Source organism: Lithobates pipiens, unplaced genomic scaffold, assembly GCF_037356315.1.
Source record: "Lithobates pipiens isolate NorthernLeopardFrog02 unplaced genomic scaffold, aLitPip1_a1.2 Scaffold_16, whole genome shotgun sequence".
Taxonomy (NCBI): domain Eukaryota; kingdom Metazoa; phylum Chordata; class Amphibia; order Anura; family Ranidae; genus Lithobates; species Lithobates pipiens.
Window position 1 is genome coordinate 549,030,862 of NW_027507748.1, and position 24,283 is coordinate 549,055,144.

General features: G+C 43.4%; 1 protein-coding gene and 1 pseudogene across 1 annotated transcript in view; both read right to left on the reverse strand.

Moving 5' to 3' along the window:
- Window positions 1-24,283, reverse strand: part of PA2G4 (proliferation-associated 2G4) — a 45,492-nt gene that overhangs the window by 15,143 nt on the left and 6,066 nt on the right. Inside the window, exons 2-7 of the mRNA XM_077483410.1 lie at window positions 17,288-17,416; window positions 17,085-17,190; window positions 16,529-16,598; window positions 13,572-13,664; window positions 9,948-10,011; window positions 8,458-8,536 (exon numbers count right to left, since the gene is read on the reverse strand). Of these exons, the coding sequence (XP_077339536.1) occupies window positions 8,458-8,536; window positions 9,948-10,011; window positions 13,572-13,664; window positions 16,529-16,598; window positions 17,085-17,190; window positions 17,288-17,416 (541 nt within the window). The remainder of the gene's footprint in view (window positions 1-8,457; window positions 8,537-9,947; window positions 10,012-13,571; window positions 13,665-16,528; window positions 16,599-17,084; window positions 17,191-17,287; window positions 17,417-24,283) is intronic.
- Window positions 4,412-4,531, reverse strand: LOC143985385 (5S ribosomal RNA; annotated as a pseudogene).

Sequence of the window (24,283 nt, forward strand, 5' to 3'; positions counted from 1 at the left end):
TTATTAAAGGGGGCTCCCGGATTCCGATAAGCCCCCCGCCAGCAGACCCCGACAACCAACGGCCAGGGTTGTCGGGAAGAGGCCCTTGTCCTCATCGACATGGGGACAAGGTGCTTTGGGGTGGCCTCCCCCAAGGCACCCCCCCATGTTGAGGGCACGCGGCCTGGTACGGCTCAGGAGGGGGGGGGGGGGCGCCCGCTCGTCCCCACCCCCTTTCCTGGCCGGCCGGGTAGCGTGCTCGGATAAGGGTCTGGTGTGGATCTGGGGGGGACCCCCGCGCCGTTTTTTCGGCGTAGGGGGTTCCCCTTGGAATCCATACCAGACCTAAGGGCCTGGTATGCTCTCGGAGGGGGAACCCACGCCAAATTTTTTTCAGAAATTTGCCGTGGAGTTCCCCCTTGAGCTCATTCTCTGCTTGGCCTCGGCAAAAGTCGCCTGGCCTGGGGCGACTTGTAAGTCGTCCCAAGTCGGGCTTGAAGTTATCACAAGTCGTTTTGAAGTCGTCCCAAGTCGCGCTGTGAAGTCGTGTCCAAGTTGCCTGACTCAAGTCGCCTACAAGTCGTGTTGCCCCTGTGTGAATGGGCTCTAAGAGTGTACTTTGTGTCAGAAATGGGAAGATGCCGATGACACTAGTGCCACTTTTTCTTCATCAGACCCCTTCCTGAATCTCACTACATGAAGGGTCTTTCCAAAAAAAAAAAAAAACAAAAAAAAAAAAACCACACACACACACACACACACACACACACACCACAGGCAGCAGGATGCGACTGCAAAAAATAAATAAAAAATAAAATAGCAGCAACAAGGGACACCATAACCCTTTCATGCCTATGTGCCATTTCTTGCTTACAACTTAAAATCCATGTTTTTTTGCTAGAAAAATTACTTAGAATCCCAAAAACAATACAGTGTGTAAAGCAGATCTAAAGTGAGAGGCCAGAGAGCACAGAAGTGACACGGGAAGAAAGGGATCAAATCCCCTTATATTATGAACACTCAATCAATGGTGAAGGGATACATCACGTACAGTCATGTAAATCTTATTAGGGACTGAGCATTTATGGCCATTAATCATCTCTTTATCTGTGTGCAAATTGGTGTCCATCTTTGATACATGGTTTCCTTATGGCACAGGAACCACTTTAATTGTATCATTAGATTAAGGACATCACTGAATTCAATTGGTTTGTTTCACTTTATTATATTCTAATGTGTGCGGATTCACTAGTGTCCATCATTGAGACACGTGGTTTCATCTTTCTTCAGAGGAATCACTGATATAATTATTGCTTTGATTGACAGCGCAACACTACCCCACTGTCCAGTTATACATTTTGGGCTGTTGAGAAGTAGCAAAATGTGCAAGCAACTTTCAAGCGTCATTAAAAGAGCACTGGGTTTAAATCTCGTCTGATTGAAATAGCCGTTTGTGAATACTGAGTCAATGGAGAGTAGAAGGCAAAAAAATAGGATTTTTACAACAGATTACCTGTAAAATCCTTTTCTTTGAATTACATCATAGGACACAGACATAGTAACTGCTATGTGGGTTAAAGGCCACCTTCAGGTGATGGACACCAGCACGCCCTAAATTAAAAAAGTGCACTCCCACTAGTGGGAGTACCTCAGTCTTGTAGCAAAGCAATACACGTGTATACCAAGATAAGCGGTTATAAAAATCCTAGTTTCTTATCGTACATCACGGGACACAGAGCCATAGTAGTTACTATGTGGGATGTCCCATAGCAATGCCAACTGCAGGGAGACAACAAAAGTAAGGCACCAGAAGATCTGGCAACCAAGAAAATATTTTTTCCCCTGTCAAGAGGACCAAGGGAATCTCATACCAACGCCGGAAAAAAAAGACTGCTTCTATAAGCTAACAGGACTACAATTAAGTCCCAAGGGTTCAGGGGTGACAAAACTGGAAGATTAATCCACGTTACCCCCTGTTTAAAGGAGAGAGGAAAATAAAAAGACCAATAAGGCAGATATCTGGCCACCGATAGTACTCAAGGCCAGCTTCAATTCTAATCCCATCTATAGGAATTCAAGTAGCCTACCTATGACATTTTTCTGGGGTGTCACCCCCTGGACGTACACCAGGAGACATATGCCTTCCAGATTCTTGACTCGAGGAGGCTGGCTTCCTAGCATTTACCAAAGTAGGACTACTGAGGTTAAATCACGCACGATCTTTCAGAATGTGGGTCTCAATAGCCAAACCGCAAAATTTAGCATTTGAAAGGAAGGATGGAATAACGAACCTCGCGAGAGAAGGTCTGGCCATAGCGGTAGGGTCCAAGGGTTCCCCACCACCATCTTTACGATCTCAGCAAACCAAATCCTTTCCTTCTTTCTTGATCCTGTGATGAAGGAGCTGAAGCAGAACAGGAGGGAACACATGGATCAGAAAAAAAAAAAAAACGATCCCATGAAACAAAAAAATAAATAAAAAATATATCAAGCCATCCGTTTCGTATGCCAAAGGATCCCTTGTCCTTGACACAAATTTCCACATCCGGAACTCCCCATCTTCTGGTATATCAACAGAAACATGTCAGGGTGAAAGGACCATCTCCCAGGAACAATTGTTAGCAACTCAAGTAGTCTGCCTGTCAGTTCCTATTCCTGGAATGAAAAAATTGTTAATAGGCAAGGAATGTTTTCTGCCAAGAAAAAAAATTCTTCACCTCTTCCTGGACCGCACGACTTTTCGTGCCAACTTGGATAAAAGCCATACCTGTGGCACTGTTGGATTGGATCCCTATAGGACAATTCTGTACTTTGAGCGTGCAGGCCTCGAGGACCAGATGTACTGCACGAATATTTATGGACAAGGTCATCACTGATTTGGACCATTTTCCTTAGGACAGATTCTTCTTCCAGGACTGCTCCTTAGCACAGAAGGCTGGCATCCGTTACCACCTTCCAGGTACCTGGTAGAAAGGATTCCTCTTTTTGAAGATTCTTGGATATCAACCACCAATTGGGGCTCTTGATGTACATTGGGGGATAAACTCATTAGGAAGCCCATAGCTTGGGCCTTCTTGTTCCCAGTTGACAGGACACTGTTTTGCAGACGTCTTAAAAGAAACTGAGCATAAGGAACAGCCTCGAAAGAAGCCACCATCTCTCTCAACAAATTAATGCAAAGCCAAATAGGATTTTTCTTTGACTTGAGTAACTTAATCAGTTCCCTTACTGAACTGATCCTTTCCTGGGGAAATAAAACATCCTCTGAGCTGTATCAATGATCAGTCCCAAGTACTGCCATCTGTATGGATTTAAGGAGGAGGGTTTCTCTAGCTCGAGAATCCAACCTAGGCATTCCAGGTAGCTAACTGCAGTGACGAAAGTTTGGAATAAGCAGGCTACCAAATTGATGTATGAAGAGGATCTAAATAGGCTAGTATTGTTATACCTTGAGCCATTTACCCTGGCTAAAGGAGGAGCCAGGACCTTTGTAAACACTCAAGGTGGAGTAGCTAGACTGAAGTAGAGCTACAAACTGAAAATGATGATTTCCTATCTTGAAGCATAAATTTCTGGTGAGCGGGGTGGGGGGGAACGGAACATGGTGGAAAAAAAAAAAGCATTCTTGATGTCGATTGATGCCAGAAGAAGTTCTCCCCCTTGTAGGACAGACTACAGATTGGATTGACTACATGCAAAAAATTGATATTCACACCCGGTTTAGATCCAAAATGGGTCAGACATCCCTGTACGGTTTTGGACCTGGGAAAAAAAAAAAAAATAATAAAAAGGCTGAAAAAGCCCTTATCCTTGCGCTAGCAAGGGGATCACCGATATCCCTCTTTGAGACAAGATCTGAGAAAATGGGGAGACGGGGACCCTGACATCGATCCTGCCAGACCCTGGAAAGCAGTAGACGTCTTCCTCCCACTCGAGCGAGCAGGGGTGGCCTTTCATGAAAGGCTTTAGTATTTTGTTTTGTGGGTTACCTCTTCCCAGGTCCTCTTTTGACCCTGGGACTGACCCTGAGGTTTACCTCTTGAATCCTGGCGGTGGAGGAGTCGTGACTACCTGGAGGCGGATGCCCCTGGCACTGAAGAAGCACATTTAAAAAGAAAAATACTTAAACTTCTTAACCGGAAAAAAAGGGGAACTTTTCCCATTATAAATGATTTGGATATTCTTATGCAGGTTATCTCCAAATAACCATTCACCATAAAAAGGGAAAGAACTTTGTATGGCGCTTCGGGTGACCATCTTTCAACTATAGGGTTCTATGCACATGTACCAGCCTTAGCATGAGCCGTGAGGCCTGAAGAATAGAATCTTTCATAGCGTCAACTGTAAAACAGAACTCTTCTGATATGCAGGCCAAACCCTGGGCCTGCTGATCAGGAATAACTTTGGAGTGCCTCTATAAACTGGCCCTAGAAGCCTACGGCACATGGAATTCCCAGGTGGTCTCCCATGCAGGTACTAACCAGGCCTGACCCTGCTTAGCCTCCAAGATCAGGACCAGAATGGGCACGTTCAGGGTGATGTGGCTGTAGGACTCTGAATGCCACTGCAGGTTTGAATGACTGAACCCGTGGACGAAATATATAATAATGTATAAAAGTAACTCCAACTTATCTGTTGGACCCTTTAGCATATGAGCACTGTCTATTGGACAAGTCATGTTTTTGTTTACAGAGGATATAGCAGCATTAATCGCCAACTCCCCATAAAGCCCTTCCTCCATAGAATAAAGTACTGAAGAGGAAAAAAAAAAAAAGTATTTTTTTTATCTGGGTGCTCTCACTCAATATAGAAGCTTTCTTAGCCATGAATGGATAGAAAAAGCATGAACAGATTGGGGGGCTTTTAGTGAATCCAAAGCAGAAGTGGGCTCATTGACAGACCGTTACTGGTAGTAAAAATGTGGAGCAGACAATTCAGTGACTGAAAAACAACCTTTCCTACGAGCTTGATACTTTGCATCAGATTCTATGGAAGAGAAGACATCAGCCTTTTCCTTGTCCTAGAGAGAAAAAAAAGTCACCATCTCTCACTCCTTGTTCCTCAATATGAGGATCCTGAGCAATGGACGGGGACCTGTTACGCTTAGTCCCACTCTGGGTTGCGATTAAAGCATCAAACCTTTACTTTAAGCTTTGAACATATACTGCTTGAGCTATAGTTTAGCACAGTTGCTGCTATTAATGCCCAGCCTGATGCAGCAGTAACAATGTCAAAGAAAAAGCCTGTATCACCAAACATGATAATGCCACCTTTTTGCAGAGGAGCATTCGCAGACAAAAACCTTGTTTCTTTGGATAATAGGCCCAGGTACCAGTCAATCCGGCCAAAAAAATAGGATTTTTAAAACAGCTTACCTGTAAAATCCTTTTCTTTGATGTACATCAGGGGACACAAAGCCATAGTAATAACTATGTGGGTTATATCAGATCATCATGTGCTGGACACTGGCACGCTTCCTAAGGCGTGTACTTCCCCCATATAACCCCTCCCATTGCTGGGAGTCCTCAGTTTTGTAGCCAAGCAATATAAGTGTATAAGAAGGGAGGGAGGGACCTCCATGTCCCCTGATGTACATCAAAGAAAAGGATTTTACTGGTAAGCCGTACAGAAAAAAAAAAAAATAAGTAAGTGACTCTGGAAGCCGGTATCCTGGAATTAGTCAAAGTAGACACTACTGAAGGAGATTACCCACAATCTTTTATAGAGTGGGACTCAACAGTCAAACCTGTTAAACTTTTGTCCGTAAGGTAGGCTAAAATACCTGACCTCGTGCAAGGTCTGGCTATAATGGCAGAGGCAAAAGGACTCATACTGTCATCTTTAGGATCTTCTGGGGCCGCCAGAATAACCTCCTTTTGTTCCTGCTTGATCCTGTGGAGAAGGTACGGAAGTAGCAGAATTGGAGTAAATACATAGATCAGCGATAACTAATCCCCTGGGAAGACTAATGAGTTTGTTCCACCTGCTTGCAGACCCCTTGTTGGACATAACGTTGTCGACCTTGTTAATGAATATGGATGCGAATAGGTTCATGTCCGGAATAACCCATCTGACAAATTGCTAGGAAGATGTCGGGGTGAAGAGATTCTCCCGGAAATAATTGTTGGAGTCTCAAGTAGTACGCCTGAAAAATTTAAATTGCTAGGCAAGGAGTGTTGTGTTCTGCCAAAGCTAGAACCTTCTCTTTTGGGCTGCACGACTTATCGTGCCTCCTCTGGTGACCGATGTAAGCCACCGTGGCCTTGTCAGACTGAATCCTGTCAGGACAGTCCCGTAGTCTGACTGCCAAGATTCTAGGGCCAGATGTACTGCCTGAAACTTCCGAAAAAAAAAAAAAAAAAAAAAGTTGATAGGCAAGGTCCTCTAACTTGGACCATCTCTCCCCTGGACAGAATCTTCTTCCAGGGCTGCTCCGCAGCCTCGAAGGCTAGCATCTGTTAACACCTTCCAGGATAACCACCAATTTAGGCTCTGACCTGTCGGGAGCCAGGCGTATTGGAAATAAACAAGGCCTGAATCTTCTTTATTCCAGACCGACAGGATGGTGTCTTGAAGCAGTCTTTGAGTAAAATTGCGCGTAAGGGACGGCCTTGAAGGAGTCCACCATTTCCCCTAAAAATCTCCTGCACAGCCAAATTAAGGCATTTTCCCTTTGGTTTGATACGTTGAATTAATCCTACAATGGAACCGATTCTCGTCTGGGGTAAGAATACCTTCTTCTGTATGGTATCTATAACCATTTTTTTTTGGTGGCAACACCAATTTAACCTGGCTAAAGGAGGTGCCAGAATCTTTCAGGAACACTCGTAGTGCTGTGGCTAAGCCAAATGGCAGGGCCACAACTGAAAAAATATTTTCCTTTTTCAAAACCGCAGAAATTTCTGGTAAGCGGGAAACTTTGGCACATGGAGCTATGCAACTCCCCTCCTTGCAGGATGGACACAGCTGATCGAATTATGAAAGGATCAGATGTTCAAGTGACAATTCAGATCTTGAAGATCTAGAATGGGGTCTTATCTTTGTTTAGTACTGGAACCTTAAAAAGGTTTGAGAAAAAAACCTCCTGTTCCACTAAGGGAACCTCTGATATCACCGACTGGGATAACAGCTAATCCAGAAAGACTTTTCTTGGATCCTTAGGAACATTCTCTGAGGAGACGGAAACTCTTGCATAAAGACTACTGCATCAGTAACCCAAGGACCCCACAGGCAGCACCCAAACAAACAGGGACCCGAACCCTAGACCCTCAGATTAAAGCAGACAGCCATCCAGGCTCCTGGAACTCTAGTTATAACCTAGAGAAAAAAAAAAAAAAAATGCAGAAATCCCTCTGCTCTTGACATTGTTCCTGCCAGACTGAGAATCACAGGACCTTTCCCCTCACCCAAACGAGTGGGGGTGCTCCTTCGTGAGAAGGCTTTAGAATTCTGCTTCATGTGCTTTGGGCTGACGATTGAGACTGTCAAGACTGCCTAAATGCCAGATGCCCCAGGCATAGGAGAAGCAGCACGATTAAAGGAGAAAATGTTTGAACCTCCTTTTGCTGGTAAAGTGAGCTTTACCCTTTTGGATGTACTTATCCACTCTAAATAGCCGTACCCCAGGAAGGGACAAACTGGCTAAGTTTTTCACATGATGCTTTGGCTGATCAATATTCCAGCCACGGAACTGAGAGAATGCACTAGACCACGTATAAGCCATAAGGCTTAAACGATAGTCTTTCATAGCATCTGTGAGACATAGTGCGTCAGATACACCAGCCTATTGTCAGGCCTGCTGATCAGGCAGAATTTCATGCATCTCACAAACTGTTCCTTAACCCTTAAAAGTCCACATTTTTCAATGAATTAGCATGACTTAAAATTTGCTCCACCAAAATAGTGGAGCAGACGTTAAAGGGTTAATGGACTGAGATACCCCAGTTGCACCAAGAACTGCAAAAGACATCTGGTCTTTAAAAGGAAGTTCCAACCTTAATTTGCTGGGTCCTTTATCATCAGTGAATTATCCACTGGACATGTGAGACTCTGCTCACTGAGGCGATTGCAGCATCAATTTAAGTTGGATACTCAGAATTAGCAAAGTATATAAAAAAAAAAAAAAAAAAAAAAATTACATACATATACACATATACATATATATATATATATATATATATATATATATATATATACACATATACATATATATATATATATATATATATATTATATATACATATATATATATATATATATATATATATATATATATATATATATATATATATATATATATATATATATATATACATACATACACACACACATACATATACACATACACACACACACCCCAAAATGCATGCTGAATGGCAAAAATTTAAATTCATACAATTTATAAACAGGCCAAGATAATAAGCGCATTACAACTCCGAAAATAAACAATGCATAAACATAACTGATGTCCCAACGTACTTTTGCTGGTCAGTAGGGTTTTGAATGATGGTCTTCTCTCCATCAATAACATGTTGTTTTAACTGATGAGAAAGCATTCCTAGGATGAAACACACAACATTACTTACATTGAATATATAAACAAATTATCTATGTTTGTGAAAGCCTCAAACTGAACAGCGAGATCCAATTAGTATAGAGGGGTGCAACTTTCACCTGTGTATCTCCTGGCATGCAATGTCCGACTGAGCTGCATGACAGCTTCCAGCTTTGCTCATTGCCCAAATGGCAAATTTCCCCACAAGGGTCCAATAAGAAAAAAGGTGTTGAGCCACACTGCAAATCCCTGCGACAAGAAGCCACCAATTCCTTCTAGATGTGCGTTTACAGCAGCAGCCGCTGAGCCTGTATGGTCTAAGGAAGGGCTATTGTTGGTCGCAGCCATTTGTGCCTGTTCGCTAGCCAGTGGACTACCTACGGACATTGCAGATGCATGCAGCACCAAGAGGTGGCTGTACAAATAAAGCCTTAATAGCTTGCAGGCGCCGACAGCCTGTACAGGCTCAGCGGCTGCCGCTATCTGCGCACAGCTACCAATCTCAGTCACAAGATTCTGCACTCTTGCTTGAAGGGATTTGCAGCATGGCTAAACACTTGCACACATGGTGCCTAAGCTGGATATACACTATCATTTTCTTTAGATTTACCAAAACCATATGAGGTCAAACCTTAACAGTTTCAATTTGTATGCAATCAGGCAGGCCCTTGCTCTACATGGTTTTGGTAAATCTAAAGGAAATCAAAGAACAAAAAAGTTGTATAGTGTGTATCCAGCTTAAGTCACCGCTTCAGTTTCAAACTCCTAGCTGGTCTAGAATCTCTCCAAGGTAATAGAAGATTGGGATATGGAGGGTGATAAGATTCATATCCCCAAAGATTCTGCAGTTCAAAAATTACTGAAATGTGAGTATATTGTTGAAAATAAATGCATGCATGACATCTGTCTTATTTATAAAAGTCGGTCCTCCAGCAAAGCATATAGAACAGTTCACAAAACATGGAGATAATTAGCGTTTGCGTGCACAGAAATAACACCTTAGTAGTAATGTCTTAGCAAGAACATAGCCATATCAAAAAGACATAGACAGATTTCTATTTCTTCCCTTAAGGACAATAGTTTTCCAAAAAAAAAAAAAAAAAAAAAAAAAAAAAACCCTTGGTAAAGAAGGTGCATTTAGGTTTTCAGGGTTCTTTTCAGGTAAAAATTTAGTGCATGTGCATTAGCTTAGTGCTTGCCCGATGTATGCAACTACAGCTGAACAGTGCATATGTAGTACTCTGTCTAGATTTCAAAGAACAGTATTATGTATGCACCAGGCAAAAATAGTGCCACAGAAAGGTCAATGGACCAACAAGCAAATGTGCTGGCAGGGCACAGCACCAGCATCCGCCTTGTGGAGAATTATACGATTTTCTGTGTAACCTAGGAAAGTGTAAAATGCATTACATACCTTCAATTGGATTACAGTTAAAAGAAGGAGCAATCTTGTTCCATGCTTCAGTTACTTGTGTGTTCTAAAAAGAAATAAAAGTTGCATCAATCTTTTGGCATTTTTCATACAACACTTTAATAACTAGCGTCCATATGTTAGACAGGACTTTTGTCAGTGGTTGGAAGCAAAAGCCTTATCCCAATGCCTCAATTAGCACTACCCAATTGAATACACCAAACGTTTAACCTAGGTTCACACTTCCATGTTTGCGCAGGTAGGGCAGCTCATTGAAATGTGAATAAGTAATGCAGAGCCAGCTTTTCTCTCTTTTTCACTTTGTTAACCTGAAACCCTTCTCATCTGTTCGTGAAGCAGAAAAATGACAAAAATGATGAATTTAAAAGGCTGGAACAAAAATAAGAATGTGTAAAGACGTGGTAAAATTTAACTTCTAACAGAAATGAATACTACCACATACCAGGAGCTGTCCCGATAGGGCCATTATTTTTCTAGCATTGTGGGCCACTAATTTAGAATACTCAGCATCAGTAGTGCCGATTGGAAAGACTGGACCATTACTATTCGGTTGGTGTAATGGGTGACATTATGGCCTCAGTATAGTAAATGTAATTTGTTCACTCACTGAAACTTTCGTAGACACACTCTAGTTAACATTACTTAAACCTTTTCTGCGTGGTTTGTTAGTTATTGTATCACATTATTGCTGGGTGATCAATGTACACTGCAAGGATTTTAATGAACTGTTGCAGATTCCTATCCATTTCTGCTCTGAAGAAAAAACTGTTTGATTCTGTCAATGTGCATCAGTATCTGAATGGGATTCATTTTTTCATCAAGTATTCTAAGGAAAGATGCAGGGTCTGCAAGCATCCCTTTAAAAGCAATTAACCCTTTAGGAGCACTGAACTAAAGATGGGCAGCACACAACTTCCGGCCTGGCCATCTTGGCAGTCACTTTCACTGTGCCAGCCATCTTGATCACAAGGGAAGGCAGATAGGTAGGCACCTGAGTGCTGCAATGGCAGGCAGAAAAACTGAGCCGGACCAGGGAGGAAGAGGCAAGCCAACCTCTTTCAAAGGCTTTTCCTCCCCCATAAAAGGCTTCCCGCAGAAGAACCAGTCTGCCAAACACAGGTGGGAAGTATCCCAAGACACCTGGCCCAAATAACAGCAAAAAAAATAAAAACGAACTGTGGATGAATTCTCCTAGCTCTGTGCAGGAAACACAAGAACTGAGTGAGCAGCCTTTTAAAATCTGTGCTGGTGTTTCCTGTAGGTCATTGCAGCGCCTCTCCCACTCTCGAGTGACCATCTTTGGAGGATGACTTGGGAAAATAAACATCAACCCATGTTGATGACGACAAGGGCCTCTTCCAGACAACCCGGCGATTGTCGGGGTCTGCTTATCGGAATATGGGAGCCCCCTTTAATAAGGGGGTCCCCAGATCCCGACACTATGCAAATTAGTATGGGGGGGTGTGTATAAAAAAAAAAAAAAAAAAAAAACACGCCACAAAAGGTTTTTATAATAATTAGGCAGCTTCGGGGGTCTCTTACAACTTCTCTGCGCTCTCCGGCCTCTTCTCCCACTGTCTTCTGCCGGGCTCCTCCACCCGCTCTTTTGCCAATGGGTCTTCTGTCTTCTTCCCTCCAGTCTTCCTCCGATGTTGACACAACGCTCTCTCCCACTGTAATGCTGTGTCTGCGGTGCGCAGAGACTTATATAGGCATGGGGTGGGGTCATCTGGTGACCCCACCCCTTATGACATCAGTCCCGGGGCATGATGGGAACGCACTGGTCATAGTTTTTTTGCAGCTTAAAACGGCTATGCCATTTACAGCTCAAAAATGCCATGGTGGGTATGAGGCCATAGACCAACATGGAGAGGCGTTTTTAAGCTGCAGAAACATCCGTGTGCATGTAGCCTTACTGGCACCTCTAGCGCAAAAAAAGTTCAAGAAATTAAGTGTATCCCTTTAAATTAAATGCATGTCTTTACACTGGTCTGTTGTGCTTCCATTGTGGTGTTAAATCCTGCATGCTGCATTTTGGTTAAAAAAAAAAATAAGCCACACCAAAAACTGCATCAATAATGCACCTGTGTTGTGTTTTTGAGTCACATAACCTATGAAACACAACATAACACATTGTAAAATCACTACAAAATCGGCACCATTGTCTGTACCCTTTTCTCTGATCAGCAAAATGCCAATAACACCATTTTCAGCCACCAAAATTTCGGTGTATCTCTAGTTGCAGAGGATGCCTAAAATATGGATGTCAGTCTTAGTGCAGACTTCTGGAAAAACAGTGAGTCGATCCCACAAACTGAAAATAAAATTTCTAGGCAAATCCTTTAAGTGATACTAAAGTATTTCTCTCTTTAAAAAGAACAAACATGTTATAGTCACCTGCTCTGTGCAGTGGTTTTGCACAGATGAGCCCAGAGCCTCCTTCTCGGGTCCCTTGCCGGCACATCAAGACGCTTGCTATGGGGGCACCTGAGCCGCTGCTCTGTATGACCATTCAGACACATAGCCGCGGCTTGCACCCCTCCCTCCTCCTTGGCTCACTGACTGACAGCAGCAGGAGCTCAAGTATTAGGGAGACTTGCTACACACAGGGTTTTTTTTTTTTTTATCTTAATGCATAGAAAACATTAAGGAAAAAACCCTTCTGCCTTTAGAACCACTTTAAGGCAAAACTGTGTACAGAGGGCCACCAGGCTGCCATATTGCTTGGATTTTAAAGAAAAGGACACTTCTGCAGATTGAAAAAGGTAATTCAATTCCAATATGGCTTATGTAGCAATTGTATATGCTATGATTTTTTTCCAATGAAAGTGGAGTCAAAGGATAAGTTCACCTTTGGGAAAAAATAAATAAAAAAGCTGGTGGAACATGTAACGGTGTAACATGTTCCCGAATGTTGCCCTCAATCCCTGTGGCAGCAGTACAGGAAGAAGTTTCCCATACTAGCTGTAACTTTTTTAAATCAGCGTGGGGCTCTGCCCACATCATTCACACAGCTCTGTGCGTGAATGAACTACAAGCCCTGGCATACTTTGCGGTTGTTGGCTTGCGGTTCTGAATGAGCTACCATGGCGCTGTGGAAGTTCATTGACTTCTTCCTCAGTGTATCTGCCTGCCCATACGGGATGTACGGGTACTCTGATATACTGAGATCTGAAGGAGACACCAGTGATCTTCTGATTGCTAGTGCAATGCTTTACAGGCTGCAAAATAAATGCACTTTTTTTGTGCAGGTAAAAAGTGCATTTAATATATATTTTTTGTCAAAAAAGGCGATCCTATCCAAAAGAAAAAAATCTGAGGATTATATAATGTTAGACTCAAAAGGTTTTTCCCCATTCCAAAAGCATGTTGTTGTTTTCTAACTTTTTTACTAAACATATATTCTCCAGAGGTCTTACTGCATCTCCAAGTGAAATCTATGGACAGGGAAGAGCTAAAAGGAGAGTTGCCAGAATCGAGCACTAAACAGTTGCATTGAAAAATGAAGGAATTGATTACCTTTTAGGAAAATTTTTAGTTTGCACATATATATATATATATATAAAATAGTAAAGTTAAAGATGCCTGAGCAAGAAAATTTTATACCTGATTTCCTGGCTTCACCAGGCGGAGAGCAGCTTCTGCACAAAGGTGAGCTGCCTTAACAACATCTGCTTTACGACCAGTCACCACAGACTCCTGAATCACAGGACAGGAAAATGATCAGCCAACATAATCAGAAAAAATAACAGGCAATATAAGGAGATATGTTGAATTTTTATTTTTTGGTGCAGGGATGTCAGTCTAAATTTTTGTTAGCCATTTAGAGTAATGGACATAGAAAAATCTTTAGTTGTCCCATACATGCTTGTTCCAGGTCAGTGACTCAGTTAAGGACATTCCATGCACCTTTAATATTAAATCTGAAGCAGGTTTTGCCCATTTAGTATCCATCCTGAAAAATGAAATTTTAAGCCACCTCATTTTGCTGCGTTGTAGATCTACTAAAAGCGGAGTTTCACCTGTTTTAGTTTATTACATGTCAGCAACTACAAAAATAGCTGCTGACTTGACACTCACCTGTCCCACGGTCCAGCAATGCGGCCACCCGGAGCCTCGCTCTCAAGTCGCACTCTGCTATTGGCCAGCCAATCTTCTGGGACCTGTGTTGTGTCTCAGAAGATCGCTGGCAGGGAGGGGTCGCCGCCTAGGGGGCCCAAAAAGAGGGAGGAAGTGGGACAGGAAGTCGCACTAAAAAATAAGGTACACCAAACGCAAAAAATGGCATGTAAGGGGACGAGGAGTGCTTAAAGCAGAATTTTCACTTTTGGGTGGAACTCCGCTTTAAGCATATACATACATTTTACCACAATAAGAAAGTGTTTGTACACCTCTGTTGCGGTTTGTGAATGCAGATAAAATAAGCCCACTCCCCTTATTCTGAGCACTTTTATAATAGTATTATACTTCCCTGAAATGTACCCTACACAGCGCAATACAAACTAGCTTTTAACTCTTACCAGGGTAGATTAAAAGCAAAACGAACAAAAATAAATTGAAATCAGATTTTTTTTGGGCTGAAATGTTGAGAGCGAGAGAGAGCGAGAGCGAGAGAGCGAGCGAGCTCTTCTATTTAAGATACAGTAATAGTTTATTCAGCATGAAATGGAGCTTTTTGTAGCATGAGGCTGCAATATTAAATTTTTGGGTAAATTCAATGACTCCAAGCTGAGATAACATGCACTGCATGTATGCATACATTTCACAGTACAGGCGTACCCAGCTTTAGGCTGGATTCACACCTATGCATTTTTAGTGCTTTTTGCATTTTGCACTACAGTCCATTCACCATGGTTTCCTATGGAATACGTTCTGTAGTGTAAATACGCAAAATGCACTAAAAATGCATAGGTGTGAATCCAGCTTTACGAACACTCACTTTACATACACTCCGCAAATGCGGACATAACCGCGAGTGTACGTAAAGTACCTCACAAGTACAAATATTCCCGCGCCATGCACTGGCACTAGGACGGAACTGTAGCTCTGAGCACATAGCCTGTCCTGTTCCAGCATGCTCTTCCTGTATCCTGCCCACCTCTGGTGATGCAACATCACATCCAGTTCTTCTGGCTTCCCTGTCAGCCACAGAATTCCATCCAGCCTCTCCATAGTACTGTACTCTGTGTGCAGCACGATGTCCGGGGGGATGGATTGGAGTGCCCCCCCCCCCCTTGCATCAAATGAGCTCATTTAAGAGATTGTTCCCCTGAAACCCCCACTACAGCCCCTGGTGCCCCCACTACAGCCTAGAAGTGAAAAATGTATTGCTTCACTTTAAGTACATTTTCATTTTATATACATGCTCTGGTTCCATTGTGTACTTTAAAGCGGGGTATGCCTGTAACCATGAGATCAAAGTTCAGGAATATTCCTTTATCACATTGTGAGGCAAATCTATGTACACTTCAAACTGTATGATTGATCGGTTCTGATTTGCCATTTTACTAACCTGACAGCTTATTATTCTAAATAGGAAACCTTTTGTTTGCAAATAATAAAGATTCTACCAGCAAGAATAAGTCCTTACATTTGGCAACACCTGTTAGCGGGCATCCACTCACCTGCTGCCAACACGGCCCTCACCTTGTTGCGTCACTGCCGCATCATCAGCTGTCCCAGTAAAGTAAGGACTGTCAGTGAGTCAACAGCGGGTCAGAGGAGGAGCCGCTGGCAGGACAGAGATGACAGTTGCTCTTTAAACATTATGATTTAAAGCAAGTGGATTTAAAATCAAGCTTTTTTTACTAGCGATTTAAAAAATAAAAAAATAAAAAAAAAAAGTCAAATCTACCGAATCTTACCCATTTTCCTTTGTGGACACTAAACCACTTATTCTGACTATAGATGGTTCAAAACTTGGCCAGTAGAACAGGGACCGACCAAGATTCAAACCATGTACGGGCAGGCTATTTACACCAAAAAAAGTCAACCCATTGATCGGCTTGGGTACAACCAGCATGTAGAATTTTTTCAAGCAACTACTGCCAGTGGCTATAGCTTCTAGAAATAAACAGTGTTCTCCAGGTAGTGATGGCGCCCCACCCTTGCTGGGAGAATACAATAGCTTTGGAGGAAATCCCCCATCACTGACCGTGTTGATTGGGGAATCAAGAGATTTTCCTTTCGAGCAACAAAGAAATTTGCATCTAATGGCCTGAATTAGTCTTTAATGGAATGCCGATCTACATTCTGTTGGCCTTTCCATCAAAGTAAAAGACACTTGACTGTAAGTGCACAGCAGAGGACAGGGAAGATTTTGAACCTAAATAATGAATACAAAAAGTGTTCTCCAATTAGACAAGGTGGAGATTGTGGGGTCTGTCCCACCTCTCCACTCTGCCCAATATCAGAAAATCTTGCATGCATTAATAAATACAAGACAGTTTTACGAATGGCATTGCTGAGCAATCGACCCCCCCGTGGTCAGAATGCAGAAGGCAAGCAGCTTTTGCATAACAACCAATAATAATAATAATCCGGAGAACAAAACATAAGCTTACCTTGGAGGCTCCAACCACAAAGCTGTGGGCAACATTAGCAATGAAACCATCTACATGGACACCCAAATCACTGAAATACAAAGTTAGCCATTACTACATTGATTTCATGATAACTAGTTGCTGTTTACTGCTAGTTCATTATCAAAAGGGTATGTTAGCATGCACCTGTAATTCAAGTGACCTTTATAAACTGGCACTTCAACACTTCAAGCCACCTTTAGGTGCCTGTAGGTAATATCAGTTACTTTCCAGCACACCCCAACCCCAGCTAGGAAGTCAGCGCTTTGAGAAGCTTTGAGTCTTGCTAGCGTGCCATCATTGATGAGCAGTGCCAGATTATTAACGTAGACTAAAGATTTATTTTGCATTAGACATAAGGAACTATTGCTAAAAGCATTAAACTCAGTACTAAATTTTAAGTTTAAAACGTCATCCTTCCAAGTACAAACGTGACATAAAAGCACAGCAACAAAGGGATATGTTTAGACATGTCTGGAATATTCAGTTTGTTGAATTAACATCTCTATACTTATTGTTCTACAAAGCTGTCACTTACATCTTCACCAGATCACCATTCTTCAGAAGATAATCTTGATCACTCTTCAGAGGGGAGAAGTGGCACACACAGTTATTAACAGATATACTCGTTGGAAAAGCAATGCCTGAAAAAAATAATAAAATAAACACTCCATGAGTCTAGACCAAGTGACATCACAAATGGCACAGGTTTGTGCTGTAATCCAAGTAGCTTTTAAGTACCTTTTTTCATTTCTTTTTCCTTTTTGAAAATTTTGCCAGTTTCCTCCATTATCATAGCATCTCCCTTTTCACAGAGGCTTAGGATGGAAGCCTCTGGAGTAGCTGCCTCCACAAGTGTACGCAGGACCCCTAAAAACAGAAAAAGTCACAAGGTTAATTATCTGACAAACAGTCATTTGAGGACTGCATTGTTCTCGAAATAGTGATCCGAGCACATTCACTAAGCATTTTGCCCTCTTGTGTGGGAGATTGCATGCACAGCTTTATTCTACCAAAAACAGTAATTTCAGGACAATATATTCAGTATACAATTAACTCCCTGTAGGTCCACTTAAGTCTGTCATATAGAGAAAGACCAAAGTTGATAACATGGAGGACATTCATTTTTTTTCTGATAGCAACAGAGTAAGTGAAAAGGATCCATGTAACTGTATCTTAGGCAACACGTCAAGAATACTGGCATCTGACTCCTACAGTATCCCATTTCATTACCTCTTCAGCACTTTAAATGCATTGGCCCAATGAGCCTCCCATATTGATGAAGGGCAGACAAGTTTCCTCTTCAAAGCAACTACTCCTCTATAGGTACAGGATGCAAAGACAATAAGCATGCACCCCTTCCAAAGTGAAGATAAAGGGGAAGAGCAAGAAAAGTTGCACATGTGTAATAATTCTGCATCTATCACAACTTTTACTTTTCTTTAGGAAGCATGTGCCAGTGACATCACCAGCATCGACGGAAAAAACCTCTTAAACTATGTATGTTTAGGATATATATACAGTACCTGCAGGTAAGCCTCATTATAGGACTGAAACCAAACAACTTTATTACCCATTTTAAGCTAGCATAGCATTCAGCAAAACCACTTTTTTAAAACAAAAAAAATAATTAGTCTCCAAAACCATTTTGTCATTTTAGTTGCAGTAACATTTGCAATGTCTAATTTAGCAGCTGGAGCCAATCGGCTGAAGCCCTTGACCAGGGTATTCTGACAGCGGAGAGTCCTGCTGTCAAAATGTAATATCCCAGCAGTGGAGGAGGGGCAGACAAGCAGAGCTTCTCCTTATGGGCTTTATGTTTTTATTTTTTTATTTTTTTAATACTGAAGTAGGATTTATAACACAACTATCCAGTACAGTTCTAGATACGGACAGCATAGTGGCCAAGATTTGACGGATGAAACAACCTTAGGGAGGAGATGCACTTCTGAGAACTCAAAATGGTTTGTCAATTACATGAACTATATGGTACAGTTAAAGAGGAAGTAAATTCTCCCACTCTGATGCTTCTTTTCTTTTAGTCCATTATAATAAGTAATTATCAAACTATAGCCACTGCAATCCAGCCCAAATTGCATATTACTTACGGTTTAAAGAAACTTTAAATAACTTGTTTTCAGGGGTTAGGCAGCACCATCTTAAGTATTGTTTTCTGAGTCCACAGTGGAGTGTATTTCTGCCCTTACATTGAGCACTTCCTGTACTGTTAACCAAGCCTCCTTCTCAACCCAACGTTTCTATGGCGACCCTGCTTCCCTGTTCATAACTGACTCGTTTTTCATAGTACCGTATATACTCGAGTATAGGCCGACCCGAATATAAGCCGAGGCCCCCAATTTACCCCCAAAAAAACTGGCAAACTTATTGACTCGTGTATAAGCCGAGGGTGAGACATGCCTGTCCATCCCTGTGTGTGTGTCCGTCCCTGTGTGTCCGTGTGTCCATCCATCCCTGTGTGTGTGTGTGTGTCTCCATCCATCCATCCCTGTGTGTGTGTGTGTGTCTCCATCCATCCATCCATCCCTGTGTGTGTCTCCATCCATCCGTGTGTGTGTGTGTGTGTGTGTGTGTGTGTGTGTGTGTGTGTGTGTGTCCAGCCTACCTGTGTCCCGAGCCTCCGTCCCGAGCCTTGCCTCCTTGCCTCCGTCCCGTGCCTTGCCTCCGTCCCGTCCCGTGCCTTGCCTCCGTCCCGTCCCGTGCCTTGCCTCCGTCCCGTCCCGTGCCTTGCCTCCGTCCCGTCCCGTGCCTTGCCTCCGTCCCGTCCCGTGCCTTGCCTCCGTCCCGTCCCGTGCCTTGCCTCCGTCCCGTCCCGTGCCTTGCCAGGATCGCCGCTCTTCGTCGGCGCCTCGGCGGCCATTCTAAAATTCAAAAGCCGCGCCTCCGCCTTCGCCTGTGATAGGCGGAACACTGAATTTCCCAGCAGCCTGTGTTCCGCCTATCACGGACATCGTCTCATCCTCGTACTACAGACGAGGATGAGACGATGTCCGTGATAGGCGGAACACAGGCTGCTGGGAAATTCAGTGTTCCGCCTATCACAGGCGGAGGCGCGGCTTTCGAATTGTAGTATGTCCGCCGTCTGTCTGCTCGATACGCTGATCGAGCAGTCAGACGGCGATGACTCGAGTATAAGCCGAGGGGGGCACTTTCAGCCTCAAAAAAGAGGCTGAAAATCTCGGCTTATACTCGAGTATATACGGTATTTACTTGTGCCGATTATCTAGTGTTTGCCCGTGTGAGTCCTATCAGCTTCAACTGATAAGACTGCAGTCATTTCTGTCCCATGCAATGCTTTACACTGTATGTGAGGTCAGATGGTGTGAAGGAGGAAGCCGAGTGATTCTGCAGCCTCCTGGGATTTCAGTGGCGTGCCGTAGGAAATCCTGATAACAGATAAGCACATAGAGTGTGCCGTAAATCGGGGAGATCTGGGCATGCTCAGTGAAATTCTAAAGAACAAAAAGGATTACAATATTAAGTAAGGACATATCTACAAGCAGTGTTCATTAGGGTTTTTATGCTGATTTACATGGGACAAAGTTGTGGGGGAGGGTTTACAACCACTTTAATGGGTACGCTTCCAGCAAACCATAAACTAAAATATATAGCCAACTGCTATAAAAAAACAAAAAAACAAAACAAAAAAAAACACCCCATACACCAAGGACCCTTTCACACAGGCTGTCCAATCAGGTCTGCCTGTCAGTTTTCCTGATCTGACCCTGCATTTGTCCTCTATGGAGCAGCACATTGTCCATTGATACCCGCCTTCATCCAATCCTGTCCACCAAAAACAGACAGATGGTGGTCCTATTTTCCATCCGTCTGCCGGTTTCCATCAGATTTGCCCAACAGAGGAAAGCAGGACTATATATTTGTGTCTGCTCTGCATAGCAGAGCTGACCTGTCATCTGCCTGCTCAATGGAGATATCCCCCATTGAGCAAGCAAATTCCGCATACAGCCAGTGTGAATGGGACCTAAAAGGGATTTCTGTTTGGTGCACAAGTAAGTTACTGCTGGTACAATTTTACAATGTGATGGTGGATGCGACAGTCATTTCTACAATTAACAGCAGAGGGTAGAACTGTTGGTGTGAGTGCTTGATAACTGGGTGTGGTGGTTTATCATAGAAGTCTAACCAACACTTGAAAGTTTTGTTGGCCTTTGACTACGTATTCAGACATGTTTAACCACTTTCAGACCGGACCATTTTGCTGGTAAATGACCAGAGGTCTTTTTACACTTTGGCACTGCGCTGCTTTAACTGGTAATTGCGCGGTCATGCAATGTTGTACCCAAACAAAATTTGCGTCCTTTTCTTCCCACAAATAGAGCTTTCTTTTGATGGTATTTGATTGCCTCTGCGATTTTTATTTTTTGCGATATAAACGTAAAAAGACCGCAAATTTTGAAAAAAAATGATATTTTCTACTTTTTGTTATTAGAAAAATCCAATAAACTCAATTTTAGTCATACATTTAGGCCAAAATGTATTCAGCCACATGTCTTTGGTAAAAAAAAAGTCAATAATTGTATATTTATTGGTTTGCGCAAAAGTTGTCACATCTACAAACTAAGGTACGTTTTCTGGAATTTACGCAGCTTTTAGTTTACGACTGTCTATCTCATTTCTTGAGGTGCTAAAATGACAGGGCAGTACAAAACCCCCCCAAATGACCCCATTTTGGAAAGTAGACCCCCTAAGGAAATTGATAAGAGGCATGTTGAGCCCATTGAATATTTTATTTTTTTGCCTCAAGCGATTGAATAATGACAAAAAAAAAAATTTTTTTTTTTTTTTACACAAAGTTGTCACTAAATGATATATTGCTCACACATGCTATGGGCGTATGTGAAATGACACCCCAAAATAAATTCTGCTGCTTCTCCTGAGTACGGGGATACCACATATGTGGGACTTTTTGGGAGCCTAGCCGCGTACAGGGCCCCGAAAACCAAGCACCGCCTTCAGGCTTTCTAAGGGCGTAAATTTTTGATTTCACGCCTCACTACCTATTACAGTTTTGAAGGCCATAAAATGCCAAGATGGCACAAAACCCCCACAAATGACCCCATTTTAGAAAGTAGACACCCCAAGCTATTTGCTGAGAGGCATGTTGAGTCCATGGAATATTTTATATTTTGCCACAAGTTGCGGGAAAATTACAAACTTTTTTTTTTTTTTTTTTTTTTTCACAAAGTTGTCACTAAATGATATATTGCTCATGCATGCCATGGGCATATGTGAAATGACACCCCAAAATAAATTCTGCTGCTTCTCCTGAGTACGGGGATACCACATATGTGGGACTTTTTGGGAGCCTAGCCGCGTACGGGGCCCCGAAAACCAAGCACCGCCTTCAGGCTTTCTAAGGGCGTAATTTTTTGAGTTCACTTCTCACTACCTATTACAGTTTTGAAGGCCATAAAATGCCAAGATGGCACAAAACCCCCACAAATGACCCCATTTTAGAAAGTAGACACCCCAAGCTATTTGCTGAGAGGCATGTTGAGTCCATGGAATATTTTATATTTTGCCACAAGTTGCGGGAAAATTACAAACTTTTTTTTTTTTTCACAAAGTTGTCACTAAATGATATATTGCTCACGCATGCCATGGGCATATGTGAAATGACACCCCAAAATAAATTCTGCTGCTTCTCCTGAGTACGGGGATACCACATATGTGGGACTTTTTGGGAGCCTAGCCGCGTACGGGGCCCCAAAAACCAAGCACCGCCTTCAGGCTTTCTAAGGGCGTTACAGTTTTGAAGGCCATAAAATGCCAAGATGGCACAAACCCCCCCCCCCAAATGACCCCATTTTAGAAAGTAGACACCCCTAAATTTAGGGGTACACTAGTGAGACTAGGTAATAAATGGCGGGTGCCCTGAAACTATAAAAAAATAACTAACCAACCAGCGTCACCTGTAACAGTTATATGGTGATCACTGGTGAAAGGGTTAACTAGGGGGCAATCAGGGGGCTTTATGCGGTAGTATATGGGGGTCCCTGGCGCTATAAAAAGCTGCGGCGAACCTAAATACCTACCTGCCTAACTAGCGTCACCTGTGACACTAATACAGCGATCAGAAAAACGATCGCTTATTAGGCTGGGTTCACACTGGAGCGATGCGGGAACGCCACGAATGCGCGGCGGGTTCCCGCATCGCATGCCTCCCGGCGGCAGTTCACACTGCCCTATGCGAACTGCTGGGAGTGTCAGTGAAATGTTAATGACACCCCCAGATCAGTTCGCATATCGCAGTGCGATCTGCAAACTTGGATCGCATGGTGTGAACACCCATGCGATCCGATTCTGCTGCGGACCAAAAAAAGGGTCCCGTGCGAGTTTGCGGCGGGTGCGGCGGGTGCGACACGAATTCAGCCATACTATCTGTATAGCTGAACTCGAATCGCACAGAGATCGGATGTGATTTGCACTGCAGTGCGGTGCGAATCACATCCGTTCTCATAAACCGCTGCAATGTGAACCCAGCCTTAGTGACACTGGCGACGGGGGGTGATCACGGGGTTAAACCTTTATTGGGGGGGTTAGGGGGGTACCTTAGAACTAAAGGGGGCTAACCCTAACTGCCCTAACAGTTATTAGTCACAAATGACACCTGCCGGGTGATCAGGGGGTTAAACCTTTATTAGGTAATAAATGGCGGGTGCCCTGAAACTATAAAAAAATAACTAACCAACCAGCGTCACCTGTAACAGTTATATGGTGATCACTGGTGAAAGGGTTAACTAGGGGGCAATCAGGGGGCTTTATGCGGTAGTATATGGGGGTCCCTAGCGCTATAAAAAGCTGCGGCGAACCTAAATACCTACCTGCCTAACTAGCGTCACCTGTGACACTAATACGGCGATCAGAAAAATGATCGCTTATTAGGCTGGGTTCACACTGGAGCGATGCGGAAACGCCGCGAATCCGCGGCGGGTTCCCGCATCGCATGCCTCCCGGCGGCAGTTCACACTGCCCTATGCGAACTGCTGGGAGTGTCAGTGAAATGTTACTGACACCCCCAGATCAGTTCGCATATCGCAGTGCGATCTGCAAACTCGGATCGCATGGTGTGAACACCCATGCGATCCGATTCTGCTGCGGGCCAAAAAAAGGGTCCCGTGCGAATTTGCGGCGGGTGCGGCGGGTGTGGCGGGTGCGGCGAATGGCTGAACTCGAATCGCACAGAGATCGGATGTGATTTGCACTGCAGTGCGGTGCGAATCACATTCGTTCTCATAAACCGCTGCAATGTGAACCCAGCCTTAGTGACACTGGCGACGGGGGGTGATCACGGGGTTAAACCTTTATTGGGGGGGTTAGGGGGGTACATTAGAACTAAAGGGGGCTAACCCTAACTGCCCTAACAGTTATTACAGTCACAAATGACACCAATGCAAAAAAAAAAAAAAAAAAAAAAAAATGACATTGGTGTCACTGTGACTGGGGGGCAGGGGTAATTGGGGGGGTGATCGGGGGGTAAAGGGGGGGTGTGAGTGTGCCTGGCATGTTCTACTGTGTGTGGGATGTGTTGGTGCAACTCACTGATCCGCTCTCCTCCGTGTCGGAACGAAAAATACCGACACGGAGGAGAGAATACATCACTTCCTCTCCTGTGTTTACATTACAGGAGAGGAAGTGATGTCACCGGGGATTTCCATTCGTCGGGAGCGATCGCGAGGGGGTGGCCATGAATGAATG